This window comes from Saccopteryx leptura, chromosome 5, assembly GCF_036850995.1.
Source record: "Saccopteryx leptura isolate mSacLep1 chromosome 5, mSacLep1_pri_phased_curated, whole genome shotgun sequence".
In the NCBI taxonomy this organism is placed as follows: Eukaryota; Metazoa; Chordata; class Mammalia; order Chiroptera; family Emballonuridae; genus Saccopteryx; species Saccopteryx leptura.
Window position 1 is genome coordinate 86,082,380 of NC_089507.1, and position 27,997 is coordinate 86,110,376.

General features: G+C 42.5%; 1 protein-coding gene and 1 non-coding gene across 2 annotated transcripts; both read right to left on the reverse strand.

Moving 5' to 3' along the window:
- Positions 1-162: 162 nt before the first annotated feature.
- On the reverse strand, positions 163-27,997 carry BDH2 (3-hydroxybutyrate dehydrogenase 2). Its single transcript, XM_066385936.1, has 10 exons — positions 27,902-27,997; positions 24,374-24,453; positions 23,424-23,502; positions 20,975-21,071; positions 19,185-19,293; positions 13,550-13,610; positions 12,110-12,223; positions 5,002-5,060; positions 4,327-4,419; positions 163-391 (listed from the first exon to the last, which is right to left on the reverse strand). Exons 2-10 carry the CDS (start codon positions 24,443-24,445, stop codon positions 338-340), a joined length of 738 nt encoding a protein of 245 aa, XP_066242033.1. The 5' UTR covers positions 24,446-24,453; positions 27,902-27,997; the 3' UTR covers positions 163-337.
- TRNAN-GUU (transfer RNA asparagine (anticodon GUU)) lies at positions 1,679-1,754 on the reverse strand. Its single transcript has one exon. It is a non-coding gene; the product is annotated as a tRNA-Asn (tRNA).

A 27,997-nucleotide genomic window follows, 5' to 3' on the forward strand; every position in this document is an offset into this window, starting at 1 on the left:
GAAATTAATACCTTTTTTCTTACAAAAATAACCTCCTTCCTCCTTTTTTTCATACTCACATTTTCTTTAAATGCTAACAAATAGAAGTTTATTTTAAAAACTGTTCATTTTCAGTGAGTTCATTATGTTTTATATCATCTACAAAGATTGTACAAGAAGAGATTAGAAAGAGATTAATGTATTTTAAGAACCAGACTTGTGAACCACGACATCACTGAACAGGGCTTGTTTTCATTACTATGCCATTAATAAGATAGATGTGCTGGGTGAGTTTGCTTCACAACCAGATTGACTGTGGACAAGAAGGGCCCGCCTGCCCAGCAAGGAGATCCTGAAATCACAAGCTCCAGCCTCCATCGATGATGACAGGATTGCCTGTTACATAGGCAGACTGCAGTGATAAACAAGGAGACAGACAATTAACCAAGGTTTAACACAGGTTGTTTCTTCAATTCTTCTATGAATGAGATAGCTAAACAATTTACTATCATGGTAATGGGAAAACTCACTTAACAGAGAATTTGTGAAAATCTGAATTAAATTTTGGATGATTTAAAATTGCCAAGTATTCTTATGGTCTGGCCTCTGGCTAGTGTGTTAGCACATGTTATATTCTAAACAAGTTCTCTTAGGTGTTTGGCCTCAGAATCAGAAAACTAAGAAGTTAGGTGACATATAGTCATTCCCCAAATTAGGAAAAAATGTAGGCTAGAATAGTACATTTTCATTTTTAAACTCAGAACTATTCTAAACCAGCTCAATTTTGTGCCCTAATGAACTTTTTAAATATAATCAAGTGTGTTGGTCATAAAGTGGCCATGTCAGTTATCAAACAATTTATTTTCCTCTTTTTCCAAGTGAGAGGAGGGGAGATACACAGATTCCTGCATACACCCCAACTGAGATTCATCTACAAACCGCTGTCTAGGGCTGCTTTGCCCATCTAGGCTATGCTGGCAACTGAGCTATTTATAGCACCTGAGGTGGTGGCTCCACCGTGCCATCCACAGTGCCCAGGGTCAATGCACTCGATTCAATTGAGCCATGGCTGCAGGAGTGGAAGAGCAAGATAGAGAAGGGAGAGGGGGAGGTGTTGAAAAGCAGATAGTTACTTCTCCTGTGTGCCCTGACTGGGAATTGGACCTGAGACATGCACATGCCAAGCTGATACTCTACCACTGAGCCAACCAGACAGGGCCACAATTTAAAAAAAAAAAAAAAAAAAAAAAAAAAAAAAATATATATATATATATATATATATATATATATATATATATATATTTAGACCATATATATTTGATCAATATGTGTAGGCAAATCCAGGAACTAAAGCACACTAAATGTATTTTAAAAAATTTGTAGGAAAATTATTATTATAATCTATTAAACTATAAAATTTTATACTAGTTCTTTTTTTTTTTCTTCCTGAAGTTGGAAATGGGGAGGCACCCGACTGGGATCCACCGGCATGCCCACCAGGGGGCGATGCTCTGCCCATCTGGGGCGTTGCTCTATTGCAATCAGAGCCATTCTAGCACCTGAGGCAGAGGCCATGGAGCCATCCTCAGCGCCTGGGCCAACTTTGTTCTAATGGAGCCTTGGCTGCGGGAGGGGAAGAGAGAGACAGAGAGGAAGGAGAGGGGGAGGGGTGGAGAAGCAGATGGGTGCTTCTCCTGTATGCCCTGGCTGGGAATCGAACCCAGGACTCCTGCACAACAGGCTGACGCTCTACCACTGAGCCAACTGGCCAGGGCCTTATACTAGTTTTAGATACAAATCTGTGCTAAACTAAAGGACTTAAAACAAACAATTATTCTTTCTACAAAATTTTTCATTTTCCAAGGATTAAAGCCAAAATGATTCCTTGTGGTAGAGGTTTAAAAATCTCATAACTTAAACATTTGTAATAAAGATTCAAATTTGTGTTCTTAGTTTTAAGTTTATCTAAAGCAGCGGTTCTCAACCTGTGGGTCGTGACCCCAGCAGGGGTCGAACGACCAAAACACAGGGGAAATGGCTTTAGGCCACCCCTGTGTTTTGGCCGTTCGACCCCCGCTGGGGTCACGACCCACAGGTTGAGAACCACTGATCTAAAGCCTGAGATGATGGAAGAGGGAGGAAGGAAAGACATAATATGAGTACAGAAATTTTTAGTTTATTCTACAAAAACTGATTATATAATGTAGATAAACTATGGGGGTTACTAATCACTTTAACAAAAATGACCCCAAATCTCCAAGTATTTTTATAAGGCAAGCTCTCTGTTATATATATGGACTCCTCTGGGCCCCTTTAAAAGGCCATAGTTTCTTTGTTGCACATTTCAAACCAGAACATTTCCTAATATTTGGCAACCTCAGCTCCGGATAAACAAGGGCAACTTAACTAATCAGCTGTACCCCCAAATTAAATGAGCTCTTTTGAAGGTACGCACTCAGATCACAAAGGCCAACATGCTTGCTTCATTAATAATTTGTCTAGAAAGTTCCCCAGCTATTAACTATTGTTAATAGTTCTGAGACTTAATGACTGGTCTGTCACTAAAACATTTCAAGTCCTGTATTTGTCACATTCACCAACCACCTGCTGTGCAGCAAGTTCCTGTAAAGAGGAAACAATTAGTAATACACCGCCTCACTCCTGCCTACTCACTTCCCTTCCCTTGTCTCTTTTCATACATGGTGGTTCCTTGGTCATTCAAAGGAATATTCCTTAGAACATTCAAAGACAAAAGAGAGAGGGATGTTCTTGTGCTCTATACCAGTGGTCCCCAACCCCCGGGCCACGGACCGGTACCAGTCCATAGGCCATTTGGTACCGGTCTGCAGAGAAAGAATAAATAACTTACATTATTTCCGTTTTATTATATTTAAGTCTGAACGATGTTTTATTTTTAAAAAATGACCAGATCCCCTCTGTTACATCCATCTAAGACTCACTCTTGACGCTTGTCTCAGTCACGTGATACATTTATCCATCCCAACCTAAAGGCCGGTCCATGAAAATATTTTCTGACATTAAACCGGTCCATGGCCCAAAAAAGGTTATGGACCGCTGCTCCACACCTTATAAATATAGTTTCTGCTTTTGCAGGAGTATGCCATTTAAAAATATAGACTAGCTGTTAAAGAAGAAACTTGTTCCTAAATAGATGCAAAGTGTAGACAGAATTGGGAATTTCTACACATGACTTCATAGAAAAAGAAAGCCAATGGGAGTCTCTTAAACAAGGCACCAGTAAAACTAAAAACACCAGATGCCAATTTTGTGTTTTCTAGGCACAATAAATCTGGTTAACCCTCTCCCCATTTCTTTTCTTTCTTTCTTTTAAAAAAAATAGAGAGAGAGAGATGAGAAGCATCAACTCATAAGTTGCAGCACTTCAGTTGTTATTTCATTGCTTCTCATACGTGCTTTGACGGTGGCGCTCTAGCCAAGCCAGTGAACCTTTGCTCGAACCAGCAACCTTGGGCTCAAGCCAGTGACCTTGGGCTTTCAGCCAGCACCCTTTGGGCTCAAGCCAGCACCCTTTGGGCTCAAGCCAGCAACCTTTGGGCTCAAGTCAGTGACCATGAGATCATGCTGATGATCCCACACTCAAGCCAGCAACCCCATGCTTAAGCTAGTGAGCCTGCTCTCAAGCCAGATGAGCCTACGCTCAAGCCAGTGACCTTGGGGTTTTGAACTTTGGGTCTCAGCATCCCAGGTCGATGCTCTATCTATTCACTGTGCCACCACCAGTCAGGCAAACTTCTCCCCATTGCACCTGAAGCTATCATAATTTCAGTGGCTTATTTGTTTGACTTACACTTAACCAGGTTTTCCCAACCTCAATTGAAAAAAAAAAATTATTGATTGATTTTAGAGATGGGTGGGGGAAGACAGAGAAAAAGAGAGAGAGAGAGGATTGATTTGTTGTTCTACTTATTTACTCATTCATTGGTTGATTCCTGTATGTGCCTTGACTGGGGATTGAACCTATAATCTTGGTGTGTCAGGATGACACTATAACCAACTGAGCTACCAGGACTCTCCAGATACAATTTTTGAAAGCAACTGTCTCTTAAAAAAATTGAGCACTTTTTTCCCACTCCTCTGTTTCACTTGCTGCAAGATTTAGTGACATTTAAAGTTGAAGAAAAGTTGGCAGCTCAGATCAAAGTGGCCTCTCTTTGAGCAAATTAAATCAGAATGGATCCCTATCTAGTAACCACAGCACCTTTGCATATATATGCCAATACTCTCTATGAGGACATGTTTTTGTTGAGCAAAGAGTGGCCAAATATGAATGAGGATGATGAACTCCCTGAGAAGAGCAGTGCTTACCTCATCAGAAGCCAAATACACACACAGCAGAGCTATTTCTTCTGCAGTTGCAAATCTTCCAGTCTTCTGTCTTTTCAGAAAGTTGCTCAGTGCCTATGACCAGAAACAGACATCAGTGATCTAAGATGACGTAGAACTCACCTGAAATTCCTTCTGGGGCTCAAAGGCAAAATGAATCTACAGAGATACTACTGGCTTGCAGCCTTAATCATGCATGACACTTAATATGTGAGAATATCGTTAATTGTGGACAATGCAGACCAAGCAGGGCTACGGTGACTTCCTAGCTACTCAAACTATTTTATACTAAAACCTACAGACACTGTGACAGATCAGAAAGTTAATATTAAAGAAAGAGGGTTATTTTTAAGTTGCATTAAAATACACCTAATGTAAAATTTACCATCTTAATTATTATTATTATTTTTTCCATCTTAATTATTTTTAAGTGTACAGTTCAGTAGTGTGAAGTACATTCACACTGTTGTGCAACCAATCTCCAGAACTCTTTTCATCTTGCAAAACTGAAACTCTGTCCCCGTTAAACAACAACTCTGCATTCCCACACCCTCAGCCCCTGGCAACTTTCTGTCATTATAAATCTGTCCACTGTACGTAAGGAAGGGGGCATTTTCTAACCAGAAGACTTAAACACATTTAAAAGAGTAGCTATACCTCTTCAGGATTTGGTCTGGCTTGAATTCTTTCTTGCAGAGATGGGGTATCAACTGTCCCTAAAACAAAGAAGGACATTCAGCTTGGTTACTTTAAGTGAAAAAAGAAATTGACAATTAAACTTCCTTTCCACATGCTATGACAATCAGTGAAATCCTCCTCCATGACTTAGAATGACAATTTTATCTTAACCTGCCTGATCGTTTATGTAATAGGCTTATAATTTTAATAACATTTCTATGACTTTTTAAAACACAGACTATAGTTCTTTGTGACACTAGGCAGGGACTCTGGGTTTATCTTCCAGTATTTCCTATGTATTTTAGTCATGTTACACTAACATGGTACTTTAAGGATTTTAAGCACTTTTACATGTATTATCTCAATTAATCCTTACAACCATCCCTAGATGTAGATATAATCACAGAAGTATTTTACCAGTACAAGTGTCCAGACTTGCCTCAATGCTCTCAAAACCACTCTTGCTGTCAAATTCATTCTGGGGATTCCAAGGGACAACTCCATGACTGTCACAGTCCTCTGTAACGTAAGTGGTCCTAAAATTTTCTTATTATTTGGCCAATTGTCATTGGTTCCAAATTCCTAGTTTTAAGGACTGACTCATGGTACTCATAAAAAAATGTAATTTGAAATTATTTCACTTATAAAAACATAAATGACACTAAAATCTTTTAAATCCCACTTAGTTCAAGTTCCTACAGAGTAAGTTTCCCAGACATTTTTGTTCGCTTATATAGTGTGTAAATTCTCTTTAGAGGACTGTACCGACTAACACTACTCCCAGAATCGCAAGATCTTTATAAGGGCATAATAAGTGATTTTACAGTCATCTCCTCAGCTTCATCTTTAGACCATGCTTCTGAGAATGCCATAGATTTGATGTTTGCTTGGAAACCATTTCTTAATTTTATCATTTGCCATTTCTCTGGAGAGGCTGAGAATCTTCAGAATCAGCAAACCCTGGCTACTTTTAGTTTAACCCTTTGAGTAGTGTGAACATGCATATATATGTCCTCTATGTCCTCACTCAAAGGGTTAACAAAAAACTCACTACTTAAAGGGTTAACAGCCCTTTCTTTTTTTTTTTTTTTTGTATTTTTCTGAAGCTGGAAATGGGGAGAGACAGTCAGACAGACTCCCGCATGCGCCCGACCGGGATCCACCCGGCTCGCCCACCAGGGGGCGACGCTCTGCCCACCAGGGGGCGATGCTCTGCCCCTCCGGGGTGTTGCTCTGTTGCGACCAGAGCCACTCCAGCACCTGGGGCAGAGGCCGAGGAGCCATCCCCAGCGCCCAGGCCATCCTTGCTCCAATGGAGCCTTGCCGCAGGAGGGGAAGAGAGAGACAGAGAGGAAGGAGAGGGGGAGGGGTGGAGAAGCAGATGGGCGCTTCTCCTGTGTGCCCTGGCCAGGAATCAAACCCGGGATTTCTGCATGCCAGGCCGACGCTCTACCACTGAGCCAACCGGCCAGGGCAACAGCCCTTTCTATAGCTTCTCTCTTTCCCCACATTTTACTGAAAGCAAACAGCACTTTCGAACACTCTGGGTGGAAACTGCCTTAGCTAGGTCACTCAGTTCATTAGGAATGTTTTCTACCTTCCATGTTACTTCAGGGAATAGTGCTGATAAACTTTCCGAGACCACACAACAAAGATTCCCTTCTATCAGTTTCTGATAGAATTTTCCTCCCTTCTCTCATCATCAGCCTCCTTCAAGTACAACATTCTACCAACAGTGTGTTCAAGGCATCTAAAACTTTCACTTAAGGGTTTAAGCAAAAAAAACAAAAACAAACAACAATAACAGGAAACAGTCATAACATTCATAGACACGGACAACAGTTGGTGATTACCAGAGAGGAAGGGGGGAGGGAGAAGAGGGTAAAAGGAGGATAAATGGTGATGGAAGGAGACTTGCCTTGGGGTGGTGAACATGCAATACAGTATGCAGATGATGTGTTATAGAACTGTACACCTGAATCCTATAGAATTTTATTAACCAATGTCACCCCAATAAATTCAATTAAAAAGTTCTTATAGCTTTAGCAGCTTCTTTTCACTGTTGAATGTCATATCTTACATATGGCTGGTATAAAAAGACTGTTAAATGAAAACTGTAAAGCAAGCCTATGCCTTCCACTTAGTTCCACTGTCACTGGACTCTTTTGTGTCCGTGGCACAGACTGACACGCCACACCATAGGCTGCACAAGTCTGATGTTGAAGAGTTGTGAGTATCCAACCACCAGCGCCATCCCAGACAGAACCTTTCCTAGTCAGGTTTTCTTCTGTGACTGGCTCAGTGAGTCATGGCTGGTTCCTTGTTCCAGAGAGTTTGATAACACATTTTCCAGTCTCCTGAAAAGTCTGGCTACTAAAACAACCATATTTTCCAAATCATTTTTCCATTTATTCCATTGGGTGAATAGCACCAAGAATAGCTGGACTCCAAGTAATACCAGGATGTGCCAAAACCCAGTGAAACTGTTTCTCTTGTAACCTCCCTTCCTTAGTGTTACCTATGTTTATGTTTCTAGTCCAAGAAAAATTAAGCCGAATGCCACAGTCATGGAAATTCTGTAGCTAGCAGTATATTTAGTAGTTTTTCCTCTTTAACTAGTTGTCAGTGATTTTCAACCTGAGTGGAGACCATGATGAATTACATCAGAATTTCCTGTGGGGCTTTCCAAATCACAGGCACGCCTTGTTTTATTGCACTTTGCATTACTGTGTTTCACACCTGCTGAGTCTTTTACAAATTGACCACAAGACCCTCAGCCAGCAAAAAGATTATGACTCACTTTATTGCGGTCCTCGCTTTATTACGGCAGTCTGGAACCAAATCACAATACCTGCAAGGTAGGTCTGTACTGTACAGTTTTCCCCATCACCTCCTTCCCCAAATCTGGCATGCCCTTCAGGTTTTGAAAGGTCCCACAGGTAATTGGGAAATTATACCCATCCCCAGCTCCTCAGTGCCAGTTGTGAGTTACTGAGAGAAACTTTGATTCTGGATATGCAATATTTAATTTCTTTTAAGAAAAATTAGTAATTGTACTTAGGCAGCTTGTATTCACTTGGGGTAGGTAGAGCCAGGTGGAAGGGCATATCTATTTATAATGCCAGTAGATGAGGCCAGGCAGGTCCACACTGGATTCGGGCAGACAGTAGAGAAACTGCAGAGCTGGTGGGCCATTCTGTTTATTAGAGTCTCATAATGGTGGACAAGCAAATAGGCAGGGGAAAACTGCTTCTCATGGCAGCAAATGAACAGCAGAATGGCCCCTCACAGTGGTGGGCAAATGATCCACAATCCGCTATCTGCCCTGAGTCAAACCACCCATAGCTATACACAGGCTATGCCACGTGCTCCCGCACTAATCATGCAGTGAAAGTGAGCAACGCTAACACAGCTGTTTTCCCAACAATCCACCCCCTTAGAGTTGCTCGCCTCACAATCTATGTGACAGGTATCTTCTGTGATGCTCCCTGTGCTATGAGTGAGGTACCTTACATAACCAAACAGAACCTACAGCAACAGTACAAGTTATACAATAATTACAATAATTGTGAAGGTGCCCTTCACAATGTCTCCCTGAGCATTCTGCCCAGCGTGTCAACTGGAGGCCCGTCTCTAACTCCCTACCCCATGGTAGGTGGGAGGCCTGTATAGTTCAGGGCTAAATCCATTGAAGAAAGTGTCTTTGGTGCATCTCTGCATCTGGATGGGAGCAGCTGTGCAGTGCAGGAGTCCTTCACAGGTGCTGCCCCCACCCTCCTGTTAGGTTCTCTCATTACTGTTCACACCGGCATTTCTATCCAAAAAGGGAGCTGGTGCCCCCCTCTTGTCAGTTCCTGTTTCAAGAGTACATTATATCGCTCAATGATCCGTCCACAATAGCACAGTTATCTGTACAAATTGCCCAAGGTAAAAGTCCATTACAGGCAGCTAGCCATACAGCTCTCTGATAACAGACCTCCGTGCCTTTCCATAAGTGCTCTGTCCATTGCCACAAGCCCCATCTAAACCCCTCAAAAGTCCAAGCTTACAGAGCCTGGCAGGTTCAAACACATGCAAGGCTCGTGGCACCTTGACAGTTCCCTTAGCTGCTGCTGCAAAAAAGCACCTATTCTCTTCTAAGACCAACATCTGCTGCACATTAGAAGGGGACCAGTGGATTGCCAATTTCACATGAGGCCTCCAGCCCCCACCCATCCTTATTAGACGGGTCCCCTGGCCTTCCCCCTATTCAAATTGGAACAACAGGTCTTGGGGATCTTCCTCTCCATCAGCTGTCTCCAACAAGTAATCTTGCAACCGTGCAACCTGAACGCCAGCCATTTTCTTGGCAGCTTCCAGGGCCACCTGCTTTCCCTCCTTTTTCAGTGGCTGGAACCTTTACTCTGGCTTAACCTGCTGCCAAAGCTCTAACAGGATTTTATTAGACCTGCCATCTAATTTTTCTTTATATGCCTGGGCATCAATCAAAACTACCCACATCTGTGTTCAGATAACCATGACAGGCCCGTTTCTCTTGTTAGTCAGGGGGGCAGCACAGGCGGCAGCCCTCACAGCTTTAGGATTTTGTGCTGCCTCCACCTCGCCCAAAGCTGCTACCAGCTGTGTAATTGTGTTTTTTGTTTTTTTTTAATTTATTCATTTTAGAGAGGAGAGAGAAAGAGAGAGGAGAGACAGGGGGGAGGAGCTGAAAGCATCAACTCCCATATGTGCCTTGACCAGGCAAGCCCAGGGTTTCGAACCAGCGACCTCAGCATTTGTGTAACTGTGTTGATGGGCTATCCCATCTAGGGGCTTAAAATAGCCACTAGTGACTCAAAAAGGGCTGACACAGAGCTACAGAGAATAAGGTCCCTCATCCCTGCTGTAAATACTTCCTCATCTGGCTCATGGGACCTCAGTTTGAAAGCAGCATTCTTCATACCTAGTTTCCCAGAGGACCTGCTGCAACTCAGTATATGACTGTTACTGACTCACTGCCCTCAGCAAGTCTCCAGAATTCTGCCAGACTGTACAAATGGCAGCCATCACCCATTCTAATAGGGTTGTCATGGTAGTTCTAAAGACACTGCCTCAAGGAGGAGTGCATGGTAATGGTGGCCAAATTCTCCATCTCTGTTCCAGAGAGCACATTCCATGCACTTCTATGTCCCTCAACCATAGCAACCAAACTTCCAGGGGCTCAGGGGGTTTCTACTTGAATTGCACCCCCAACTCCATCAGCTCTGTCTGGGTGTAAAGCAGGACCACAGAGTGCTTAACTACCCATGGAGCGGGTTGTGCCTGCCCCTGAGGCACTCTTGGCTGCTGAGTTTTTACCTTCTGGGCAACTACCAGCCAGGTCTGCAGATGGCAGTTTCAGCCTGAACCTTCTCCTCAGAAGAGTAGGAATTGGAAACACTTGCTACTGCTGACTCAGAACCACTCTGCCTGAATGGATGCAGCTCCTTCTTCAGCAACCACTTCAGCTCTTGCAGCTGCCAGCTCTCGGCCTGAAGCTCAAGCTCTTGAACCCGCAGTTGTTTCTCTAACAACTGCCACTGCCAACGTTCAGCCTCTAGGGCAAATTGCAGCTCACAAACACATAATTCCTTCTCCAGAGACTGTTCTGGTTCCAGGCGCTGCTGGTGTTCAGCCTACATTTTACACTGCAGCTCTCGAAAGCAGTCAGTCTCCTTCTCTAGTGCTCATTCCAGTTCAAGCCGTTGTTGATGATCAGTCTGCAGCTCATCCTGAAGCTTTTGACCTCAAGCACCTCTTGCACAGAGCTTTTTGTTTTTTCTCACAGGACTGTAAAAAGATCCAGCCACAGCCCCCAAAAGGATAGCCACAGGAAACCATATGCTGAAGAACAATGACTACTCCTTTATCTCACCCTTCAAAGGTGTTGGCAACTCCATACCAATCTGATCTGAATCCTGCCCATCATGCCAGATGTAATGCCGGTGGCCAAGGCCAGGCAGGTTCACATTGGACTTAGGTAGATGGCAGAGGAACTGTGGAGCCAGAAAGCAGTGGGCCATTCCTGTTTATTAGAATCTCACAATGGCAGATGAGCAAACAGATGGGGAAAATCGCTTCTTATGGCAGCAGGTGAACAAACAGCAAAATGTTCCCTTGCAGTGCTGGGGAAGTGAACTACAATCTGCCATCCACCCTGAGTCCAACCACCAGTAGCCTTACATAGGGTATGCACACATGGCTCTGCCACATGCATATGCACTAGTCATGCAAAATGCAAGTGAGCAAGCCTAACACAGCTGTTTTCCCAACACTATTTAATAGACACACCCACAGTTAAGAAAGAAATAACATACTGAATGCTTTTGTTTGGACAAAATTAAATGTCCTTTCCATTAATAATTAGTTTTGCTTTTCTCCTTTCCTTTATATGAGAGGCCAGCATACATTCTGGTAGAAAGCCAGATAGGAATTACTTTTAGCGTTGAGAAACACTTGGTGTGTGACAACTACTCAACTCTGCTGGTAGGATAAAAGCAGCCCACCAACACAGAAGCAGACTGGGTGGAGATGTGCTCCCATCAAACTGTAGTTACAAAACAGGTGGTGGCCAGATGTAGCCTGCAGGCCATCCTCTGCTGACCCCCTTTTTATAGCATAAAGAAAGGTGTTAACCCCTCATTTTAACTTATGGGCTACCCTAGGTGACAACACTCAGCAGCTCCCTGTCTTCTAGAAGGTTCTTCTTCTTACTTTCTTCCCGCTGTTCAGTCAACTCTTCCTCTTTCCCCTGATGAGATTGTCCCTGATGTGATCCCAAGACATGCCATGGCCAGTGCTCTCTTAAACACATGATTTGGAATTGCCCCCCACACATAAGTAACACGAAATCCTTTTGCACCTATGGCTTATTCCTAATGACAGCCTTTCTTTCTCAAGGTACTGTGAAACTGTTGTCTTAATAAGCCAAATTCCTTTTTCGTTTGCACTTTTCCTGATAATAGGATAAAATAAAACACAGAGTAAATAAGCTTACGTAGAGCTCTTTCACAGAGGCAACTGGGATATTAGGAAGGACAGGTTCACAGCCCTGTGGTGCAGAACTCACCTGGGCACACGCAGTTGCACCGGATGCCCTGCTCGATGAAGTCCGCAGCCATGGCCTTGGTGAGACCAATCACAGCTGCCTTGGTTGTGCTGTACACACATCTGTTCACAACTCCTGAGGAGGAAGGGAGGGTTCAACCATGGAAGGAATAAAAAAGGTAGTCTCCTTTAGAAAGGGAACAAAAATAAGTGTGCCCAGTAACCACTGGCTTGCTTCCTCTCACCCCACTATTTTTAAACCCTGGTATCAGGTTTTCTCCTTTAATAGGGCTAGTTTCTGAATCTGGGAAACAAATATCATTATTGGCACAAGTCAACTGAGACTTAGGTGATAACATGTGGCACATAGTGACTGCAGTGGTCTTAGTTTTTCAGCTGCTAGACCCCTTAGGCAGATTTCAAAAGAGAATCGGAGAAGAAAAACAAAACATAACAAAATCAAGAGGCATAAGCATTTCTTTGCATTCTGCTTATGTGTAGGTTTACTGTGTGTGTTCTTGCAAAGAGAAGGATGTTATCTCAGCATCAGCTATTTTAGGTTAAACCTGCAAATCCACCTGTGACCTTACCTCCATTTTGCTCTGCAATCCTGGCTCTTTAACTTGACTTAGTATTTAGGGCCCAGATCAGCAGTCTTTGTGAGGCACTCCTCATCTCCATAGGCAGTGACCTCCCTGATACCGTGCCAGCACTTTGCACAAAGCCCTGGTATAATCCTGTCACACTGTAGAAGACATGTGTTTATCTGACACACCCCATGTAGGACTGTGTATTCTTTTGAAGCAGGGGCACATAGTGGGTGTTCAATACATCTTTTATTTTATTATTAATTAAATGAATAAATGTTTTCCCTCTTGATTTCCTTATTTTTTCTCTTGATTTTCATTTCCATATTGATTAGAAGACAAAAAGGAGGGCAAAGGAAAAAGACTTTAATTTTATTACTGGTAGTTGACAAACTTAATACTATTTTTTTGGGGGGGGGTAGCAAGAGAAAGAGAGAGAGAGTAATGAAAAGCATCAACTTGTAGTTGGGGCACTTTAGTTGTTTATTGATTGCTTCTCATACATGGCTTGACTGGGGGGCTCCCACTGAGCCAGTGAACCCTTGCTCAGGCCAGCGACCTTGAGCTCAAGCCAGTGACCCTCAGGTTTAAGCCAGTGACCATGTGATCATGTCTATGATCCCACACTCAAGCTGGCGACTCTGCTCTCAAGCTGGTGAGCCTGTGCTCAGGCTGGTAACCTAAGGGTTTTGAACCTGGTAACTGAGCATCCCAGGTCGACTCTATGTACTGCGTCACCATAGGTTAGGCTTAATACCCATTTTTAAAAAGCAATCTTAAAATTATGTAAGGGTTTTATGATTTTTGCTGTGCTTGTTCCCTCAGCTTAGGAAGGTGTGATTATGTGCATTGTGATCCCAGGAAGACAGACCTACCTTTGATGCTGGAAGCCACAGAGGACATGTTGATAATGTTGCCAGATTTCTGAGCAAGCATCTGCCAAAACAAAACAATATTTAGCTATTAACATTATGTGCTGTTAAGCAGTCTTAACAGTCACCCCATCATTAGTGGGCATTGATGGCACGTCCTACAGTCACTGGGAGGAACACTTCCTGTGGCATAAGAGCATGAGCAAGACCAAAAATGAGCTCTGAGCTAAATAGAATGGAAAGCAAAGGAACAGTAATCCCTACTGTGTGCTCCAGATGTTGGAAAATGTTCACCTTCACTGGACACAGTATTTGTTGAATACCTACTGTGGTGTACATTGTGCTAGGTCCAGGAAATGCAAAGGTAAATGACACAGTCCCTGCCCATGCACAGCCGCCAGTCTGATTGGAGTGGCTGATTTAACCAGCACCAGCAACAGCACAGACCTTCACAGAGAAGAGGGGTGGAGGGAGGGACCAACCCAGGCTGCGGGACACCCAGGAGAGGCTCTTGAGGAGGAACCGCTGGATTGATTTTTTGAAAACTAGAATGTTAGTAAAAGAAAAGAAAAGGGTGTGTGAGGAGAGAGAACCCTATGTAGAAAGACTCCACGGGGAAGTAGGAAGCAGGGATGGGTCTGGCTGGAATGAAGGGTGTGAGGGTGCAGGAGGAGTGAGATTTCAGAGGTCACTGGGGACTACAGGGAATCTGGGTTTTAGCCTGAAGGCCATGCAGAGGTGAGGATGAAGGGTTTCATGCAGGGGAGGAGTGGTATGTTCAGATTTGGGGATTACCCAGATGAAGGGATAAAAGCAGAGATGCAGAAGTGTCTGTGGACAACAGAAGTGGAGATGATTGAGATAGCAAGGGCAAGACTTGTAAATGGTTATGTGCAGTAAGGACTACCCCCGTCCACCTAGAGCAAGGTTTCCTAAGAACACTTCCCTCAGAATTCTTCAACTACCGTATGAACTTTGTGAAAGGAGGGTGTATGACTGATTTGTCCTTCTAGACAGGGTATACAGTAGGTGGTTCATACATTTCGATGAATCAAAATAAAGTGCAGATTGCTGGGCTCTGCCCCAGACCTAAAGGAATATCTAAGGAAATAAGCTACTATGAGTTAGAATGTTCTCTTTCTTTCTTTCTTTCTTTCTTTCTTTCTTTCTTTCTTTCTTTCTTTCTTTCTTTCTTTTTCTTTCCTTCCTTCCTTCCTTCCTTCCTTCCTTCCTTCCTTCCTTCCTTCCTTCCTTCCTTCCTTCCTTCCTTCCTTCCTTCCTTCCTTCCTTTCTTTCCTCCTTTCCTTCTTTCTTTCTTTCTTTCTTTCTTTCTTTCTTTCTTTCTTTCTTTCTTTCTTTCTTTCTTTCTTTCTTTCTTTCTTTCTTTCTTTCTTTCTTTCTTTCTTTCTTTCTTTCTTTCTTTCTTTCTTTCTTTCTTTCTTTCTTTCTGTGAGAGGAGGGGAGATAGTAAAACTGACTCCTGCAAGCACCCCAACTAGGATCCCATTTGTAGCCTATGCTCCAATCAACTGAACTATTTTTAGCACCTGAGCCTGAAGCACTCAGACCAACTGAGCCATCCTCAGCACCCGGGGCCATGCTCAAACCAATTCAGCCACTGGCTGAGAGAAGGGAAGAGAGAGAGAAGGGGGGGAGGATGAGGGGAAGAGAAGCAGATGATCACTTCTCCTGTGTGCCCTGACTGGGACCTGGACCCAGGACGTCCATATGCCAGGCCAATGCTCTATCCACTGAGCCAACCAGCCAAGGCAAAAAGTTTTCAAATGAACTTTATTGATTATAACATAAAAGTATGTTTTCAAGATAATACATGCATATGCAAGGGCATGAGTGACCATAAATGTTTTGGGGAAGAAGCAAGAGCCAGGGAAAATTCCTGCCTAATGGGCACTGACTTCTTTCTGATATCAGAGGCCAGAAAAATGACCACAAAGAAACAGGGGAGACAATGAACATGAGTGTGGTGAAGAGTTAAAATAATAGTGGAGGAAATGGAAGAATCAGTTAGAAAACAGAAGAAAAAAATGGATGTTCTAGATCATGAAAATCAAGTGAAAACTTCTAAAATAAATCTCCACAGGCAGGGAAAGGGTCTGGGACAAAGGCACTTCTGGGACAAACTCACAGTCAGTGAGTTTCTCCAGCAGCTTTCAGACAGGTGAATGGCTGGCTGGGGCCAGTGGCGAGCCTGCAAGGTTATTCATTTCCTCACAAAATTCTTCTTGTTTTTTCTTGGATACTTATCTACTAATTGTACCTGAAAGCAGAGTCTAAATCAACCCTAAGGTATTGTGCTGGATGGACTAACAGAATATACAAAGAGGCTGAGGTGAACCAACGAAGTAAAGGAAAATGGCAGGGGAGAAAATATTTACCCCAACTCATTTGTCTATATAATAAAGAATAGCGTCATGCCTGACCAGGCAGTGGTGCAGTGGACAGAGTGTTGACCTGGGATGCTGAGGCTCCATGTTCAAAACCCCGAGGTTGCCGGCCTGAGCATGGGTTCATCTGGCTTGAGCGCAGGCTCACCAGATTGAGCGCCGGTTCACTGGCTTGAACGTGGGATCAGAGACATGACCTCATGCTTGCTGGCTTGAGCCCAAAGTTGCTGGCTTAAGCAAGGGGTCACTGGCTTGGCTGGAGGCAAGTCAAGGCACATATGAGAAAGCAATCAATGAACAACTAAGGTGCCACAATGAAAAACTGATGCTTCTTATCTTTCTCCCTGTCTGTCTGTCTCTCCCTCACACACACACACAAAGAATATCATAATGAAATGAGGTTCTTGTGAAAAGAAAACCCAGGCTATTAGTATAGTATAATGGTGTTGAAAACCAAGCCTTAAAATTATTACTTTTTATTAAATTTAGCAAATAGCATAACCTATTTTCATTTATTTATATTTTTCAGTTTTATTAAGTTATGATTGCTTTAAATAACCCATTTTAATACACATAGAATAGCGCATTTAATGTATAAAGATGGGCTATTAGGTTCACTCTTTAATCTTCTGAAATGCAATAATAACTTGGGCAAAACTTTAGGAGATGGTGGTGCTGCCCTCTATCATCTGTACTATCCGTTCAACCCAGGTCTCTGCTGATTCTAGAACGCAGTCCTTGCCTCCTCTGTTCCGCCCTCACAGCACCAGCTCAGTACATGCTGTCCCTGTGTGAATGTTCTTCCTGGCTCTCCACACACCAGTTCTCTCTGGCAAGAATGACTGTAAAGTGAAGTGCCTCGTACATAGTAAAGCTACATAGAATTGATGTGCCAGAAATGCAGCTGGGGGCTAGAAAGAGCTCTAAAGATTCCCTCTAGCTTTTGCCTACTCGGACCCAGCCCTTCTGTTCCCATTGACCAGCGCTCAGCTCCTAAACTAGACAGATGTTGGCTTCTGAGTCTTCATTGATTCCAGGCCTGAACTCCAACTGGATTGACAACCTAGATTTGTATATTCAGTCAGCAAATATTTTCTAAGCACCTCTATGTCCTAGGGGTTCTTCTAAGATATAGCAAAGGGTTAAAAAAACCCACATATAAAAGACCTACCTGAATTCTTGCCATAATGGATTTTCTCTTCCATTCCATAGTGGACATTGGATTCTACATTGACCTCTTCTTACAGCATTTTCAACTTGTCCTCTACCTTTTGACTGATATTCCAGTTTTGGAATGATTTGTCTGTCCATGAACAAAAATTTCCTACAAGTATTCCTTTGAATCCTGGCTTTCCCTGGAAAGTTCCAACCTAGTCTATGGGCACTGTAGTTAATGAACACCGAGGAGTCCACACAAGTAGGTCTGGAAGGGATTGTGTAGTCTATCACCCTCATTTAAATAAAAGAAATAGATGCTGAGAGGGCGCAAGTGACACCTCCCAGGTCACGTGGCTCATTAGGGGCAGAGCTCAGGCTGTACCTAAGGTCCTCTCAGGCCAGGATCAGATTTAACAAGTGGCACTGACTCTTGATTTCCCATTCCAGTTATTAATATCTTTTGGAACTTTTTTTTTTTACAAATGAGTGTTATTGGCTCATATGAGTTATTGTTAAGATGATTTAAGTCATAGACAAACTCAAGTGAGTTTTTGATATTTTAAAAGTTAATACATATTTAAGTTTCAGCTTCACTGCACCCACACCTGGTATCTGTAAACATTTCCAGACAGTAGGCTGGTTTTACAAATGAGTCCCATACTTGTTCACCCATCGTACCTAAGCTTTCCCCTTACCATTGCCTCCGCTTCTCTCCCATATCCAATGCTAAGCACCAGTCTTTGAAAAATACATTCAAGTTCCAAATATCATAGATTCTCAGGAACTCCAAATAGGCTAAACAGGTAATTTATATATATATATATATTAAAACTTGCTAGTTCAACATTCTGTGGATCCAACCAAAGATCTCTTCTAGGCACTAAACAGATTTTAAAAATTCCTTTGTTACTAAATCAACTTTCTAATTTTCCTTTAACATTCTTCTGCACCCTTCCTGACATCAGGTTGAATGTTCAAAGCAAAGTAGCAGCCTTGCCTTGTCACAGAAAAGCCCTCTCCAGCCCTGGGTTGGGCAGCATTCAGTATGTTTCTCATCTAATCCAGCTGGGAGGCAAAGACTGGCTCTTCTGCATTTCACTAGGGTTCGGTTTACAATCCCAAAGTGAGCTGGCTCTGTGCTTAGTCAGTTCTTCCATTGTTTGGGCCTGTGTTTTCTGTTCCTAACGGCTTATAAGCTCATTTGAAGTCAATGTTTTTCATATTTATACCTCCCTCCCACAGAGAGCACCTAGTATGGTGCTTTCTATCAAAAGGTACTTAATAATTTAAAAATAAAGTTAAAAATATTGATAAGTTGTGTGAAGGCTGGAGAATTCAGGGTGGCAGACTCAGGAGGAATACTATCTCTTTAGCACACACTGTGCCTTACCTCTCTGGTACCTCTACGGCTTAGCTAAAAACAGGAGTGCTGGGAGAAAGCTCAAAGCTCGGGGTACAGAAAAGCGATGGGGTACACCTAACTTGAGGGTATGTGCCTAGACACTGAAATTTAAAAAGGAGCCCAAATTCCAGGATTCCTGGCTCTGACCACTTGCTAGTTATGTGATCCTGGACAAGTTACACGGCCTCTTACTTAATCTTCTGCACCGTGGATGTGATAAGGTAGAGCCTGCCTCATCAGATGGTTCTGGCCCGTGTGCCTCCTTGCTGTTCCTCTTCCAAGAACCCCACCCCCAGGTACTTCAGTGGACCTCACTGATATTTTAGCTTCCTTTTCTTCCTAGTTTTTATAACCACCCACATGATATATGTTTATTTGATTACGTATTATCCTGTCTCACCCCTCAAAAAATGAGACCTCCCTTATAAAGGGACTTTGTCTTGTTCTCATCAATATCTAGAATGGAGCCTACATGTAGAAAGTGCTTAATATTCCTTGAATGGATGAACTGAAAGGTTCAATGGGTTAAATGAGCTCAAATGCCTTGATATAAATGTTCATTATAGGTTAGTCATTATGTCAGCTAGTATCATCACTCTTCATCATATGCGAGGATCCTGTCTCGATGTCGTGTAAGGAGACCTCCTTATCCTAGTGGCCGCGGTTGTCTTACTTTGGGAAGAAATGCCTTGATCATCAGGTACATGCTGCGGACATTGAGATTCATTGAGAAGTCCCAGTCTTTCTCTTCACAGTCTAGGATGGTCCCATGGTGGACAAAACTAGAACAGTGAGTAAACAAGAGGGGGAATGATCATTTTAAAAGATTTCTATTCAATTTCCTTATCATTTGAATTGTCATTTATTGACTTAGACCATTGTCTCTTCCTTTACGAAGATTTTTAACAATTCAAACGTAGTACCACTTAATACATTAGGTTAGGAAGTATCCCCACAACCTAAGCTAAATAAATTTATTTTAAAACAATATCCTTCTTTAAAAGAAGGCAAGAGGTTGGGGCTATCCAACGTAAGAAGCTCTACTGTGCAGGAAACATGGAAAACAAACGTAAATGAGAAGATCACACCTGTCCCGACTCCTGTTCCAACAGCAACAGTGCCTCTAGTGCCACAGATTTAACATTCTCAAGCGAAATCAAATCGCAAGAAAAACAACATCCCAGGGTAGCGAAGCAATACTGCTCCTGTACACTCCTGACATATGGAGTAAACAGTAGATAAAACAAAAACCTTGAGATAATCTTCACCCTTTTCCAAGTCACACTTCCTTCAGGAAGCTTTCTAAACACTGGAGACCTAAGTGATTTCACTGTCCTTCGGACCAAAATTATGTAGTTAATTATAAAATATTGTTGGCGTGACTGCACTTCCAATTCAACTGAATGACAGAAAGAACCACATGTTGTTTACTTATCCTTCACTTAGCTGAAAACTTAATCAATGCTCAAATATTAATGTTTCTAGTTGATTTTTTCATGGCTCTGGGTATATTCTTATCGAGGGGTGAGCAGATTGTTTATAAAATAGATCATCACAAATTCTTGCTTTAATTCCCATACATTGTAACACATGATAAACTACGGATTCATTGAGATCCCCTTCACCCCCTACCCCCAGTCCCCGGCTCTGTCTGAAACATGGTTAGGAAGAAACACTTAGGAAGGCTCTAGGATTTTCCTATCAACCCAGCAGTACAAATATAACACTACATAAGAAAAGTGGAGCTCCAGAGTGTATCTACTTAGTTTCTGTGTAAGCCTCAGCTGTACTCATCGCCACCGTTGTCTGCCTCAGAGAGGGCAGTTCTAGCAGTCACTGCATCTACACGTAGTGGCTCCAATTCCGGGCTCATCATTCACATGTGGTTCAGCCATTCTGGTACCACTCAGATAAGTTCAATGAAGCTGTTCCTTTTGTGCTGCACACAAAGGTACAGTACGAAACTTCTTTTGCTGGGATTCATTGTCCCAATAAGATACACGGAGCTTGGAATAGTGTAAAGGACTTGCTAGAATGTTATGCTCCCAAATTGGGAATGTCTGCATTTCAGTAAACTGAGTACTGGGCTTTTAATAAATATACTTGGTTCTAAAGACACTTTACTGGGAAACAGTTTTTCATTTTATTTTACAAGTCCTAGTGGAACATCAGTGATGAGGCTATTGGAGTGAGCCAGTCACCAGCCTTAAGAAGATCAATACCTTTCATTAGTACAGTTGTCTTGAGTAGACCTTAACTGCCATTAGGCCCCAAACTCATGTCACTGTTTATGGCTGTTTTTCTTGCAAAAAAAAAATTCTACCCCAAATTAAGCCATATTTCCCAAGGACTATATTATGCTTCATGATGAATAATTTTACCATATTATCAAAATTCTTTTAATAAAAGTCATAGAAAACTTTATTTCTGTAAGGAGAGTGAGATAAAAAAGTTCTGAATTACCCAGCAACATTAAAGAGAACATCAAGTCTCTCTACTTCACTGGCAAACTGATCAATTTGTTTCTTCTTTGTGACATCAAGCACCCGAGTCTGAATACCTGAAAAAGAAAACAAAAAACCACTATTTCTCTATGCTCATAGAAAATATCTAGCCTTGGAGATTTAGCTGCTTGGAAGTGTGAAGTTTGCAGTATCTGTCCAGTTAGGCTTCATAGGATTGTTGATCATTAATGGAGTCTTAAAAATCTCATTAGTAAAAAATCTTAAAAGTCCTTCCCATCAGGAGCTCCCAATAACACACCCCTCTCTCTCCCTTGCTTTCTCTCCATTCTCTGAATTTATCAATACAGATTTATTTCTGAGTAAAGACTTTACAGTGAAGTATAAATGATCTATTATTAGATGCTTCTCAGTAAGCAAGGAGGGATAACTGGGCGTGGCTATTTCAGCCCATTCTTTCTCCCAGTGGTTCCGTTACTCTTACAGAAATCCTGGCCTGACCTGTGGTGGCACAGTGGATAAAGCATCGACCTGGAATGCTGAGGTCGCCAGTTCGAAACCCTGGGCTTGCCTGGTCAAGGCACATATGGGAGTTGATGCTTCCTGCTCCTCTCCCCCTTCTCTCTCTCTCTCTCTTTCTCCCCTCTCCTCTAAAATGAATAAATAAAAAATCTTAAAAAAAAAAAAAAAAAAAAAAGAAATCCTGAATTCTGCTGTGTGAGGGGAAGGGCAGAGTGCTGGGAAAAGAGATTGTTTCTATTTGTGAGCTTTACTTTTATGTTGATTCCATTAATTGCTGTAATGGCTTTGTTGGTCAAGGATATCCTCACTTATAGTATGTCTGGCCTATACTGCAAGAAGAAATGAGAGGCCAGAAGAAGGGATGAAACACTGAAGCAGGGGGTCTGGGCGATACACACTGTGCTAGTTACTAGAACAATCCAAACATTCTCCAATGAAAGCAGCACTCATTTTTATGTTTTAAAAACAATGTATGGTTTATTTTATTATTCTCTATTGGATTTAGGAGGAAAACATGAATAAACAAGGAAATGAAAGACTGAAATTGAGTTTCAGGAAGACTCCTTTCTCCTTTGTGCTTTTTTCCCAGTCCAATAGCTCCACTTTGAGCTGCTGGAATCATAATTTAGCATAGTTCTATTCAGTTAAACGAACTCATTTGCGTTCAATCTTGTAACCTGCTCTGTGTTGCAGAACAGATAATTTCAAATGAGTTATCTGTTCTGATTTCTTTCAGAGTAACTTTAATTGAAGTTTTCTGATGTTGGAGTTGGCTTCAGTGTGGTGCAGTGAGGAAAAAAAACACATAAATAATTTGCGTAATCTCTTTAGGTTGGTGTTCATGACGTGATTTTAGGGCTGAGCATCTCCCATATGGTAGCCTCTAGCCAGATGTGGCGATTGAGCACTTGGCAGGCAGCCAGTCTGATGTGAAATGTGCTGTAAGTGTAAAATACGTGTGGGTGTCAAGGATTTAATATGGAAAAAAAAAAGAATGTAAAATATTCTATCAATAATTTTTGATTGAGTATGTTAAATGATAATATTTTAGATATATTGAGTTAAATAAAATATATTATTAAATGAATTTTCTCCCATTTCATTTTAGTTTTGTTTTTTGTTTTTTGGTAACAGAGACAGAGAGAGGAACAGATAGGGACAGACAGACAAGAAGGGGAGAGATAACAAACATTAATTATTTGTTGCGGCTCCTTAGTTGTTCATTGATTGCTTTCTCATGTGTGCCTTGACCGTGGGGGGGGGGTTTACAGCAGAGCAAGTGACCCCTTGCTCAAGCCAGCAACCTTGGGCTTCAATCCAGCAACTTTGGGCTCAAGCCAGCAACCTTGGGGCTGTGTCCATGATCCTACACTCAAGTCAGTGACCCTACACTCAAGCTCGTGAGCCCATGCTCAAGCTAGATGAGCCCGAGCTCAAGCCGGAGGTTTTGAACCTGAGTCCTCCGTGTCCCAGTCTGATGCTCCATCCACTGTGCCACTGCCTGGTCAGGCTTATTTTACTTTTTAAATGAAGCCACTAGGAACCTTACAATGACAGACGTGGCTCATGTTGTGTTGCTATTGGATACACCATTATTAGAAAAGGAGGGCGCAGAAGTGAGAAGTTGTCATAAAAACTTAACAGCTGTTAAACTTTCACATTTATTTTTATTAGGTACTGAATCCTTCAACATGTCGGATATATAAAAAGTTTTAAGTTTATATCTAAAAATTTAGTTTTATATTTAAGGATACAGATTTGTGTCTGTAGGTTTACAGAATATAAATGTGATCATCAGGGAGTCAGGCTCTAAAAAGGAGGTCAGTAGAACTGAGCAGCCAAGGAGTTCTCTTTCAACAGCTGAGTACTGTTGCTTTATAATACACTGTGGACTCTGAATCCCAAGTTCAAGCGGCTGAGTTGCTTACCTGGGTACTTTTCCAGTTCCTGTAGTTTGAACTCATTGATATCCGTAGCTATGACTTTGGCACCCTCTCTTGCAAAAGCCTGGTAGACACAATACACAAATAATGCTTTGTTTGCTTCATTTAATTGTGCTCATGAATGGAAAACCATTTAGCCTTTTCCCCTTTATCTTATTTTTAAGTTTTTCTCCCCCTATAAAAGAGGTGGAATTTCAAATAACTAGTCTCACCATACTCCTTCCCACTGTTATTTTTGTCATTAATTAGAACAACATGACATACATTGTGCTTGTCATCTGACTTTGTCCCTTCGGTAATATAGTGTTTAAAAAAAAACTAAGATTCTGTTAACACCTCTCAAAATACTATTCTGTGATTTGACAGCCTGTATTCCATTGCTGAGCAGATTCTTACTATATTCCATTTCTCATTATGTTGCAAATCATAAGAGAAGAATGGGTTATTTTAACACTTTTCCTCCCAAAAGTATACTACTGTTTTCATAAATGTCAAATCACACCCTGCTATTATGCTTAGTGTGTGATTTGCTCAGGTGTGGGGTATAATGTGTGAGAGGTTGATACAAATGAGAAGTTGAAAATAACCTGACAGTGTCTACTGTGGAGCCCTTTATCTGAACTGACATTAGTTCAGGGAGCTATGCATTCCTGTAAGGCCCTGCAGCAAAGCCATTATGGTGCAAAGAAACTGTGATGGAGGAGTTTCTCAGAATCAAAGGTTATCTGTAATGTTACATAACAAGCATGTGAGATATTCATTCCTTTCCCTGCCTGGGGTCAGGAGTAGTGACCTTTCTTTTTGTAACTTTAGACAACAGAAGCACAAAAGTCAATAATAAAAAAAGTAGAGCAGAATTAGCTAACCATGGAATCTGTCCACATAATTCAGTATTTCAACAGTGAGTGAGCAAGCAACAAGAGATGGTAACTTACTAAGGCAGCTGCCCGGCCAATCCCCTGAGCAGCCGCTGTCAGGATGATGACTTTCCCATCGAGTCGACCCATAACAAAACCTGTGGTTTAATATAAAGTCAGGTTTATTTAATAATTTACACAGTAGCACATGGCCCTGTGTCAGCAGTAACATCTAGAATGAATGGTTAAATGTACACCTTTAAGAACTTGTAGAAAGCACCTCTGTAAAAACAGTCCCGTCATCTGAATGCTTACTCTAGATACCTAGCTTTGTATATCAAAAATGTGCAGCATAACCCACTGGAGTGATAACAGGCAGACACTGGACTTTAATCTACCTTTCCTTCCCTCTTTCCTTTCTTTCCCCTTCCTTCCTTCCTTCCTTCCTTCCTTCCTTCCTTCCTTCCTTCCTTCCTTCCTTCCTCCCTCCCTCCCTCCCTCCCTCCCTCCTCCCTCCTCCCCTCCCTCCCTCTCTCCCTCCTTCCCTCCCTCCCTCCACCCTTCTTTCCTTTCTTCCTTCCTTCTTTCTTTCTTTTTAAAGAGAGAGAGAGAGAGAGGCAGAGAGACTGACAGGAAGGAAGAGAGAGAGAGAGAGAGAGAGAGAGAGGGTGGAGAGAAAGATGAGAAGCATCAACTCGTAATTGCATCACCTTTATTTGTACCTTGACTGCCTCTCATACATGACTGTCCAGGGGGCTCCAGCTGAGCCAGTAACCCCTTGCTCAAGCCAGTGACCTTGGGCTTCAAGCCAGTGACCATTGGGCTCAAGTCAGAGACCATGGAATCATGTTGTTGACCTCGTGCTCAACAAAGCTGGCGACTCCATAATCAAGTTGGTGAGCCTGGGCTCAAGCTGTATGAGCCCACACTTACACTGGAGACCTCAGGGTTTCGAACCTGGGTCCTCAGCATTCCAGGTTGATGCTCTATCCACTGTACCACCACTGATCAGCCTTTTTATTTCTTGAGCACCTGGAGAAGAGGGCCTCTGATGCTGATCTGGGAGTGGAGCCCTTCCCCTCACTGTGGCCACCGTCTCTCCACTGCCCCTGCACACGCTGCTGTGGCATTGTACGTGCCCTTACTACTCAGGCTGCCTCTTGCTTTCTCTCCTGTAAACTTCTGTAAGTGTTTGCACTATCAATCGTGTGTGGTTTTTCCTTGTCCCTTGGAAAGATGTCACGGTTTCCCTTAGAGACTTATTGAACATTAGAGCTGGAAAATCAAATAATGTCCAATTCCTCCATTTTACAGGTGAGGAAACTGACTGGGTCTGCTCACGGTCATAGGGTTGGTCAATAGCAGAGCCAGACTAAACTCAAGCCTTCTGACTCTTTTGCTACATGAACATTCCACCCCACAGTATTGTTGATCCTCTTTGAAAGTTCAAGCATGCAGCAGTGACATTTTAACAGACATAGTCGTTAATTTTTAAAAGGGAAGGCTGAGCAATTCTAACATAGGGGAAGTAGGTTGTGCATGAGCTATTTGCCCAGTGCCTGAATATAGATTTTATGGTGAGAGGAATGGCTAGATGAGGTAGGGGTGGTAAAGAGCCACGTGATGATTATTATATGAGCCTATTTTTAAGGAACTAAATCCCTTTTTTTACCCTGTTCTCTTAAATGCATGCCTCTGATCTCACACCAAGTCACAAAATGGTGGCCATGTCAGAAGGCATCATCTAGGCATTTCAGGCAAAAACAGGAGGAGTGGTGGTGGTTAGTTAGGTGGATGACAAGTGAACCAGCTTAGATAGGACATACACAAATAACCTAGCCAATCGCTCTGCTCAATTACCTGCCTGATAAAGTACAGGTAGCTGGCTAGTCTTGACTAGAGGGGCCTTACATGATTTAGTCCATCTTTTTGAGCTTATCTCTGTTCTTTTTAGCCTTACTTGATTTTTTTGCTGTACTCAATGGGCGCTTCCATTTTAAGCCTCCACACTTGTCCAAGCTCTACATCATGAGGGACCTGCTGCTCCTATGGGCAATGGGCACTGAAGGATATACAGAGTGTGACACGAGCAGATATATATTTCAGAAAGATCACTGTGGAGAACACACCTGGGCAGTGAGAAAGGGTAGAATATGGGACCTAGACTGGTCACCAATGAAGTAACTTCAAAGAGATTATGTGCTTTGCCCAGTGTTTCTTAGCTATAAATTAAAACCCAGGCCTGATTGCAGGGAAGACCTAGTTCATGTTGTTCTTCTCTTGGTCCATGCCCACTGGGCCCCATACAGGCCGGGCCCTGCCCCTCCTGTACCTGGGCCCGGGTAACTGACCACGACTTGGGTAACTGACCAATTAGGCCATCTGTGCTTTGAAACCGATCACTGAGTTGGTGCCAAATCCATCTTCATGTGGGCCAGTGCCTGAGAGTGGTGCGGACACTATGGCAGACCCATTTCTAGGAGACACAAGCTCCTTCCACTGGCTACGCAGATCCTCCTGCAAACCGCAGGACCATCTGCGTGCTCCCACCCAGCGCGGCAATCCACCCACTCCCGGGGTGGACTTTCTGACTGGCTTGCCGTTTGCCGGCTCTTCTAGCCTTACCTAGTTCCTTCCTCCTCTTTCCTCACATCAGCATTTCCCCTAGCAAAACCCATGCTTGTTTAACTCTATCTTGGAGTCTGCTTCTCAAAGGACCAGACTAATAACGTGTTAGAGGAACTGGATCCAAGGACCAGCTAACAAGTTCCCAGAAGTTCTCTGATTAAGTCCTAAACCTGACCCCCTCTGATGCAATGAGTGTGCACTGTTTAATTCTTCTTACACAGTGATCCATGTTCATTTTTATAAATGAAGAGTTAAGAGATATATTTAATATATACTGTACAAAGTAAGAGATTGCAATAAACTTTACTTTCCTCCAAACCTGAGCATGGTACATTACAGAGCTGTTAGTTTACATTATTGTCATTGTGACTTTTGGCACAGGGCACTGTGAAGGAACAACGGAAGATTCCCTTTGACACCCTGAGAAGCACTTACTGAGCATTTGCTGAAGCACAGAGCAGCCGTCTTGCTCACTCTGAAAACCTTCCACTAGGGGCCCTCCCCATTTTTCTGGGACCAGATTTTGGAGCCAAAGCCAAAACTGCACTATCAAACTAAAATAGATTTATTTGGGGAAATGCATGCAAATATAGCCCGAAATGATAAAATAAAGGAAGTTTCAATATTTCCAATGTTAGAACCACACACGATGGCTTTTTTACTCTAGATATTGGAACCAAAAGGTTAATCTTTGACTAGCACCGGCACAAACAGCGCGTTTTCAGGAACCAGGACTCTTCATGAGCCAGGAAGAAAAACATTCACATAAGACACTGTAAAAACCTCTCTTCTTTGGCTATTTTGAAAAAGTTACTAATATACCAGAGTTTCAAACTTGTTTAAAAACTGACCCTTATCCTGATCTAACTGCTAAAATTAATCCTGAAATAGGTCATGTGCAGAACAAAGCAACATCTAAAATTCGACTCCCCTTCTCCCAGTCCAAAATTTTACTTAAAATGCATTAGGAAATCTTACTTTACAGCAGCAGAGGGATGGTGCCGTCTCGATCACTCACTCAGCCAGCGACAAATTTGGGATCTTTGTGCAGGAGCAAGTCAGGTGCTTGCTTAA